At 39.8% G+C, this 9,502-nt stretch overlaps 1 protein-coding gene and 1 pseudogene across 2 annotated transcripts; both read left to right on the forward strand.

Moving 5' to 3' along the window:
• The first annotated feature begins 293 nt into the window (after window positions 1–293).
• LOC144644150 (vesicular inhibitory amino acid transporter-like) lies at window positions 294–4,966 on the forward strand (annotated as a pseudogene). The gene is made up of 2 exons (XR_013569053.1): window positions 294–538; window positions 3,599–4,966. The product of XR_013569053.1 is annotated as a vesicular inhibitory amino acid transporter-like (transcript).
• A 2,191-nt stretch (window positions 4,967–7,157) lies between these two features.
• LOC144644151 (neuropeptide FF receptor 2-like) lies at window positions 7,158–8,828 on the forward strand. Its single transcript, XM_078503573.1, has one exon. The coding sequence runs from the start codon at window positions 7,173–7,175 to the stop codon at window positions 8,289–8,291; it is 1,119 nt and encodes a 372-aa protein (XP_078359699.1). The 5' UTR covers window positions 7,158–7,172; the 3' UTR covers window positions 8,292–8,828.
• The last annotated feature ends 674 nt before the right edge of the window (window positions 8,829–9,502 follow it).

The raw sequence follows: 9,502 nt of genomic DNA on the forward strand, positions 1-9,502 counted from the left end.
ACACACACACATGCACCTCAAAAAAAATCACATCATTCCGCTGTGTTGCACAAGATTATCTTTGATCGCAAAAAAACTCTATGCTACAGTCAAACGCACGCCGTGCTATATACACGAATTGAAGCCCTTCTTCATTATGTGGAACCCTACTCTCGCACTCTTTAGCATCAGAAGTGACCTTTAACGGTCAAAAATGCGAAAAATAGCCTTATAAACAAACACACTTAGGCACGAATCAAAACTACATTAACACAATTGGTCCATTTACGTGAGCCCATTAAAAACCAGAATTTTCGATCCTGCAGACAAGTACAAATACGGCAAATCGATTGATTTCAAATCATTCAATGAGACTTTGACATAGGAGCATCTGATGAGGTCCACTGAAGGACCGAAACTTGAGTCTTGCTTTAGATAAAACATTTGACAGAAGAGATGGTTGCGGCATACTAGAGACTTCAAACGCAGTAATCAAACTGCCATAGAATTTATTTGGTGGATGCAAGTAACGCAACAAAACAGATCAACAATAATGGAGGTAAAGTTTTATGTCTTTTATAGCTCCCAGAGCGCAAATCACAACTTAAACTAAGGGGAGCTTAAAAACAACTCAAAGAAACCATTGCTCTCAATGTTTAGAGACTGCAGTAGCCTTCAAAAGACTCGGATCTTTATAGACCCTCGCAACTGTGGTAACGAAACGTTATCCTACGAACTAACCGCCACTTCAGAATACGAGTTGACAGTTAGAAATCCACTGATCCGATACACAATATAGACTACAACATTCCTTTAAAGGCTTTTAAGAATCTTTCAACAAACATGAGCCGATAAACCTAACAAAATATGCCACAGAGCTAGCAAACACAATGGCATAAAGATCATCACTGAAAGCGTTAATCAAATCAAATAGAGAGCGTTAATCAAATCATCCGTTAACAGACTGAAGGCTAACATTTAGCAACCAGCGGGAGTCGTGCTTGGCCTGTCACATTTTATATCACTTAATATTTATTGAAAATAAAAGATTTTGATTTGGATTAAAATGCAGTGTTTTTCTACGCGACCCCCCCTTTTCAAAAACGAAAATAACGATGACCCTCCCCTTTTGCCACTGTAAAAAATTAGTGACCCCCCCCCCAAGATTCCTCCGGCCCACCCCCCCTTCTAAAAAATGAATGGTCCCTTAGTGAGCTTGGTATAAGCGTAACCTTAGGGCACTGACTAACTTTGCTTTGCGATATAAAGTTTGGAAGTATTTTCACTAATAAAACATGATAAAAAAAACACTTCTTAAGTGTCCGTTGATGATTCAAAAGTGTCCGTTGTCCGTCTTAGAGAGGTGTCCGTCTTATAGGGAGTTTGGGCACAGTAAAATGACTGAAAAACGGCAGGGACCGTACCAGGTGTCCGTCTTATGGAGGTGTCCGTCTTATAGAGGTGTCCGTTAAGAGAGAGTTGACTGTAAATATAAACACCCGCTTCCGTAACACATATGTCAGATACTCACTTCGAGTAGAATTTTTCCAAACTCGTTCCCAGGGTCTCCGTACTTTCCTTCTATTGCCGTTGTTTGGGTCGTCACGCAACGTGATGACTCGTTGCGTAACGCAATAGCGCGTGGTCGTTACGTAACGAAATAGCGCCTGGTCGCAGTATAGTAAGGTGTTGCGTTCCGACGCAAACAACGCTTACGAGAAGAAGTTGACTGAGAAAAGGCTGCAGCTGGAGTAAAAGGTAAGTAGGTTAGCTTACATTTTAGCTTGTTTGCAGTTTCCATCTCCATGTACGTCGGTACGATAAGTAAGAGTTAGTTTCAACTATAACAGCATCAGCCGTCAGCTTGAAATGAATTTGCACTGCTGTCGTTGACGACTCCAGCGGCCGACCAGCGCGACTAGCTCTAGGTCAACATTTGATTCAAACCTATCGTTGTGAAGTCAACATACAATTGTGTTCGACATAAAACTAAACCATAAAGCATTACCCAAAGAACAACATCTATTGGAGTAATCTAGCCTGCGAGCATGGTGCCGAGCATGTGGGGTTTATGATCTTGTCAGCCCAAGAGCGGGATATAATTTCAGTCATATTTTCTATCTAGATTCTGATCACTGAATACTATAGCCTCTCTATGAGTACCCGCAGATTCTGTTTTCATCGCATTTTTTGGCAAATCATCGATTTTTTAAGCAGATCTTCGTTTTATGGATTGAAACCGAGTGACAGTGTAGTCCTTGTAATTCCCAGAGGAATAAACATCTCGCTTCAGCAACAAATTGCATAAATAAAACATTGAGACTTCCATACGTTGTAAAATGCGTTTTTAAGCACCTTGTTATAATAATTATTAAAATTCATAAAAAAGAAGCAGTTGTTGAAACAATAACAAAGATAATTAACGATTGTTTGGATTTGTTCCCGACCTTGTTCTGTTTGTTTAGTTTTTGGTTTTATTTATGACATTTATTTTCTTTTCAAGTTTAAATACTTTAATACGACCCCACAAGCCGAAGCTTAAATCTTCGCTTCAGTCTTAAGATCTTCGTTTTATAGCTTCTGAAATAACCATAGAGGGGCTCACTGTAAACCTTGCCCAAGCCTGACTAACCAAAGAACGTATGCGTAACTCCAAAGTGCTTGTCACGTAATCTCTCCTCATTACGTGACGAGCACAAAAGAGCGTCTGCATAGGAGACAGTATTTTTATTTATTTATTTTTTGGGGGCGCTAAACGTTTGATCGTGGAGACGCCATCTTGCATAATTTGCCGATAGGGTCAGGGAAGTAACCTTTGGAAGTCTTACGAGACATTTATTACTAGTTCTCCGCCGCAGCACTTCATTTAAACTAATAGACCTTTTTGGCTACGTATGTAGATTGCCCAATTCAGATCATGTGATACTCTCCAGAGAATTGTTCTTTTGTCCATCTGGAAATTATTCCATTTCCACGTGAATTTGTTTGAAGAGGAAAGAAGTTACTCTCAAGGGTAACATTACGTGGTCTGAAATGGGACAGCAAACAAACGAAGCTAAAAAGGCCTATTGAATCCTGACGTATATAAATGAAGCACGTTGTAGAGCCAGAATGGAGTAGCGCGATTGAGCTTGTCGTGCTGCCAGCCGCACTGACACTTTTAGACGAATCGAGTTTCACACAAGCTCACGACGTTTGAAGGTCAGCAAAAATTATACACTGTAATTCAATTTTGCAGTAGTATACCATATATAAAATACCATAAAATATACCCTGCGAGCAGAGCTCTTTCTGCTGTCAGTTACTCTGTTTACTTTATCACCTGACTTCTTCTCCAGTAAGGGCTCCCAGCCGATGGATGGATGGCTCAAAACTGATATGTCGTACGGGAAACCGTCTTTCGCTTGATAACGATGACGTATTAGGATATGGGATTGTGTTGGTCAAACTTTATATTGTGAGCGTAGGCAATAAACAGAGACACATGCCAGCCCACTGGACTATTGTTTCCATCTAATCCGTTACTTGGCAGCCTTCATAAATGTGGGGCGTTTATCATTAAACAAAGGCGCCTCTAAGGGTTGTTGATCCAGCTTTCATTCTTTTATTTGCTATTCAGGTCTGAATCTTGAAACAAGGATAACATGTCACATGTTAAAGACACTGACGCGTCCCAAGCCAATAACTCGCCTGACTTAATAATAAACTACGAAAGAAATAATTCTGATGATAACAGCGGTTCATCTTATGACGAGGAAACAAAGCTGGTAGATTCAGCAGAACACGAGCTTATGCCGATGTGGAAGGCAGCTGCTAACTTTATTTGCGACGTAGAAGGAACAGGTCTTCTGGGTTTACCATATGCAGTTTTAAATGGCGGTGTCGTTTGCCTTGGCAGCGTTGATTATTGTTCCTGTGATATGCTGCTACACAGGTAACATCATGGTACAATGTTTATATGGAGACAGCCCTACACCCGGTGGACGGAAACCACGTCTGCGATCCAGTATTGAGGAACTGGGAGAGGCCTGCTGGCCTGGAATTGGAAGAAAGGTTGTTTTGGCACTACAAAACACTGAGCTACTAATGCTTTCAGCTTCGTACCTTGTCCTGTGTGGCACATTTCTAGATTATGCTTTCCCTGCATTGCCATTTACAAAGATCCTGTGGAGCTGCATTGGTGCGGGTGTGGTACTTCCCACGGTGTTCCTAAAGAGCCTCTCAAACGTTGCTTGGTTGAGCTTGATTGGCATCGTATCCGTGTTAGTTCCAGTTGGTTCTGTAATGTGGTATGGAATAAGCCACAGTTCTGGTTGGCAACTCAGTTCAATCCCACTTTGGAAACCGGAAGGAATTCCTGTAGCTTTTGGGATTGTTATATTCAGCAATGCGGCTCACAGCATTCTTCCACGGCTAGAAGGAGACATGGCGAATAAAGGAAAGTTTAATGTAATGCTGGGCTTTTCATACATATTTATAACATGCCTCAAGCTAGCATTTTCTTTTTGCGGCTTTTTGTCATTTACTACACATACGAAGGATCTTGTCACTAATAACCTCCCACAAGGTGTGGTCTATTACATTACATGTGTGTTTCTAGGGATAAACGTCCTGGCATCTTATCCATTTCCCGTTCTTATTGTCGTTAGGTCCATTGAAGATGCTATATCGCCAGATAGTATGCTAGATAGACTGCCAACAGCTGTTTGGTTTGTCTGTGTGCGAGTGTCTTTGGTGCTTCTCACTTTGGGCGCTGCGGTAGCTTGTTCCACACTTTGCACTGATGCTAGCGTTTGTTGGCAGTTTGACTTCTGCCACAACGTGCTTTGTATTGCCCTGCTTGTTTCATCTGAAATTAAGACATGCTAAGTTACGTATCTATCAGAAAATTCTAGATTATTGTATCATCGCGTTTGGATTAGCTGCTGCTGGTTTCGGCATTGTTTTCTCTGGAAAAGCTCTAGTCGCAGTGTATGAAGAAAGATAAAAAATGCTTTCAGGATGGCAGGAAGACTAAACCTGGGTTAGACCTGTTTGAGGTGAAATTAGGTTATATGTCGCACTGTACACTGACGTGGATGCACATTTTGAGACTCAGTATTCTACGGATTTTTAGTTACTGACTTTAAAACTTGCAAACGAAGTTGAGGGGATGTCAATTAGAATAAACATGTAACTTATGCGGCCTTCACACAACAACCTTAAATTGGCAAACTCATGTTGGCAAACTCAAGTTGGTGTGTACTGTGTGAACAGCACAACAACAGTTGGCAAACTGTTGGTGAGAATAGAGACAAGTTCTGTTTTGTCGCCAACAGTTGGCCAACTTGTTTGCCGTTGTTGCGTCGTTCACACACACCAACTCGAGTTTGCCAACGCGAGTTGGTCAATAGTTTGTCGTGTGAAGGCCGCTTTAGAGAGAGTTTCAGGACGTCATCTCTTCGTGTTCAAACGTTTTAAAATGATATTAAATTTTGACAAGCCAATTGCCTATCACTGTTATGGCAGATCCCATAACGACGAGCTTTTGTGTTGATTCGTTCTGTTTCCGTCCAAGGCCTTTTCAAGTCATTTGCACCAAGAGAAAGCTTGGCCAAGTAGAGACCACCTGAATATAATGAAAACCTTATCACCATGGATCGTTTCTCAAAATACAACAATTGCTTAAGTAAAATAATTACTTTACTCTAATTACGAAACTCGTAACGTTGCTTCGCTTGGTGATCACAATTTAAGAAAAGTTTTTAAAGCAAAAGGGAACAGGTGAGACTACTTGTCGAAAATAATCGTCACATTGAAAATCGTGTCTTACACTGCAGGTTACAAAGCACTTTTAGACACTTGAATTGAATTGAATTATTCATATATCAAGCAGTATGTTTATGGAAAGTATGCCATGTACATAAATTATCACCGAAGCAGAATTAACAGATATTAGAATTGATAGAAATAACATTATATTCAGTGAAACGTACGGTGATTTTTTTGGTTTTACACTGATCCGTGACGAGGTTCCATCACACTTTTAAAACCAAAGGGTAAGTACTTTTAATGTACTTGAAAATTCTACTTCAAAAACTCATCAAATGAGCGGCCCTTAACCACCATACTGTTATGGTCGATTGAGATGCGATGACTTTTTTTCGGTTACGGCTACGGAATTGTTTGGTTTTTTATCTTGTTGAGGGCGCTGGAAAGTTTAGTCGGGTTCATATAATAGGACATCTTAAAGTGTAGTCTTCGAAGTAAGCGGCAACCGGCATTCATCATTGGAATGGTACTGTATTCCAGCTTGTCGCATTTCAAAAGCGTTTTTCTTCATCCTCGCTCCGAAAATTCATTCTCATTAAGCAGTTTGACTACAAGCCCGATACGTTTTGTCTTTGCTATTTAAAGCTATTCATTCGTACAAAGATGTAACCTATAACTGTCAAGCCCCGACTCAGTAAACGATTTATATCCGGCTAAATTTTCAAACATTGTCCCTCACGGCCGGTTCACAAAAATTGTAAGTGAAAATGTTTGATGGGAACGATCTGAACTGAAATGCCGGAACTTACGCTACAACTATATCTTGTTGATGTGGCAAAGTGAAAATGTTACGAAGACTCTACTTATAAAGTTTGCATGCGATAAAGCTAATTTAATGCCAAAATGCAAGGATCCAAGACAAATTTTCAACTGCGTTTAAATGCAGATTTTTTTCTTTTTTTAATGCGTCATTCGTCGTCTGTCTAGAGCTTTTTATCAAAACGTGTTATCTACTTTACATAACGCTGTAAATTGGAATCGCCTTATTTTGATGAATTGCTTAGGTTTAAGACAAATTTATGTTTTATTTTATATGTCTCTTTTGTTATCAAGGATTAACGAACGGGTAGTTTAATAATGATCCATTTTGAATGCCCTGAGGTGAGGTGGTAAACCCGAAGGGGCTTTAAATTATTATATTATTATTCCACCAAAACGCAACGAAAAAATTATAAACTGAATTCTAGCAAGTGGGCAATAAATATTGTGCAAATATCAGATTTTGTTAATTTATCGTACTTTAATTGGTAAGCCTTTAAATACGTCGTTTACCTTAGACTTCGAGCAGTCCTTTTCGTAGTCCGTCGAGCGGCTCGTAGTCTACGTTTACCTCATTATTATTGTCACTTATATCTCTAGGAGCTGGCAGTGCCCTACGAAAAATGGCAAATGAGACAGTCGATATAGTAAAGCACTCTACTAGTACTAGTGCTGGGCCGAAAGCCGATCATTTCCTCGTTCCACAGCTAGTCAGCTTTGGTGTGATAATACCTATAACTGTCTTGGGAAATTTATTCATTTGTTGGATAGAACTCAAAAGAAAATCACGCAAGAGCAGTGGCTATTTCATAATAAATCTCGCCGTGAGTGATCTAGCTGTAGGCTTTGTGAGTATTCCTCTTGACATCGCTGAACAGCTCTCCAACGGTTGGCCCTTTTTCCCCTTTATGTGCAAAGTGGTCTACCCTCTTCAAACTGTTCTCATGGCTGTATCCGTCATTACACTACTTTGCATGAGTGTAGAGCGTTACCGGGCAGTTGTCACGCCTTTCAAGCCCAAACCAAGTGGCAGATTTATCGTTAGAGTCATCGCCTCAGTATGGACAATGAGCATTCTGTTGGTTACTCCATACACCTTAGTATTGAGAATGAAAGATGGCAACTGTGTAGAGGATTGGCCAAGCCAAAACCACGTTAAAATCTACACCGCCAGTGTTTTTTCACTGCTATACCTCTTGCCGCTCACCCTAATCACTATTTGCTATACGAAAATTGGTCTTTACTTGCACAAGGAAGCAAAAAGATGGAAGTCAATGGCAAAATACTACGGTAACTCAGTACGTCAGGGGCGTCGAATATCGAATGCTCGTCACAGGCAGAACATCAAAATCGTTAAAGCCTTTGTTGCGGCTGTGATGGCATTTGCAATATGCCAGTTACCCACCCATGTCATTTGGCTTTGGCATGATTTTGGAACTGGAAGCAAGTGGAAGTACTTGTACGATGTTTTGCCATTCTGTCACATTCTTACTTACCTGAACAGCGCTATTGATCCATTTATCTTTGGAAGCCTTAATGCACGGATCTTTCGAAAGAAGGTTAGGTCGATGTTGAGTGGCTCCAAAGGAAAAAAGCTTTGCCGGGAAAATGGAGAAAGTGGAAAGGCAATATTGAGACAGGAAGAAGAAAATGCGAGAAAAAACAGCAGAGCGATTCGAAAGAAGTGTTTGTTAGTGAGAGATAAAAGAAGAAGGACATCCACCATGGAAAGCAATGTCTAGTTAAAATTTGGGGAGAAAAAACGAGACAGTATAGAAGCTTATAACTAAAGACAATATTTTCTGCTCTGTGATTGGCTGAGAGTATGATGATTTATCCTAAACCATTGACAGTCAGCGTTTTAGATATTCTGAATATTGTGGCAGAGACTTTAAGTACGCAGCGAGGCGACATGAGTTAAGGGGATCAAACTCTCGTTTTCATTTACCCTCGTGCGCTCACGTCACATTTGAATCTGCACAAATTTTCGTGACAGTTTGCAAGACCTTTCGCTTGCTTAACAGACAAGTTATGCCACTTCTTGTGTCTTTTTATTTCCCTTGACAGCAAGCAGATGATAGAATAAAAACCCGCGAGTAAGAACCTGCATTTTTCCAAGTTAGCCTAACAGGTTCTTACATAAATGGTTATTAGCACAAATTTAGGCTATTTTGGTTTTGATTTAGGTTCTTATTTTCCTGAAGAAAGATTTACCTTATTGTTGTCAATAGGGTTTTTGGTGTTTTTCAGCCCTTTCCCTTTATTTGTATTTTTGTGAAATGTATTAATAATATTTTATGATTTTCAACATTGGATTTACATTCAACTGCTCCTAGGTTAAAAATTTTTTTTTTTTTTAAATTTTTTTTTTAATACTATTTCCAAATTTTAGGCTTAAGAGGTTCTTATAAAAAGTGTGTCTAACTGGCAATTTTTAGCATAACGGGTTCTTAAAAATTAGGTTCTTACTCGCTACGGTTTTTACTGTACTCCATGATAAAGTTTCTCTCTTTTCTCAGTTGAATTGAACTCACCGGCGTCCTTTTTAGCCCTCATCGCGCGCTTTCGTTCGCGAAAGCTTCGAGTTGGGAACCGAAGTCTCCCCACATACTAGTCGGCTATGATAACCACTACACCATCAGGACAACAACAATATCGAAGAGGTGGTTTGTTTGATTCAAGGTGATACACGACAGAAGTCAACTTAGTGGATGACAAGGAAGGATCAACAAGGGTTACAGGCTATTTTTATCTGTATATGAATAGTATTTGAAAGAGTATAGTGTGGTAGAGTTAGGGGAGTCCAGGTTGTATGATGTATCTTATAACAAAATTTTCCGCACAAGTTCCGTAAAGAAATCCGTGAATGGTTGCGACAATAGATTTTACGTAGAACGTTACACTTTTAAAATTACGGCTTAATGACAAATTTAACACATCACTAAAAAACGCG

Source organism: Oculina patagonica, chromosome 2, assembly GCF_052425735.1.
Source record: "Oculina patagonica isolate OP01 chromosome 2, crgOcupat, whole genome shotgun sequence".
Taxonomy (NCBI): domain Eukaryota; kingdom Metazoa; phylum Cnidaria; class Anthozoa; order Scleractinia; family Oculinidae; genus Oculina; species Oculina patagonica.

Coding starts and splice junctions, on each gene's coding strand:
- LOC144644151 (XM_078503573.1), top strand. CDS start 7,173: ATGGCAAATGAGACAGTCGATATAGTAAAGCACTCTACTAGTACTAGT.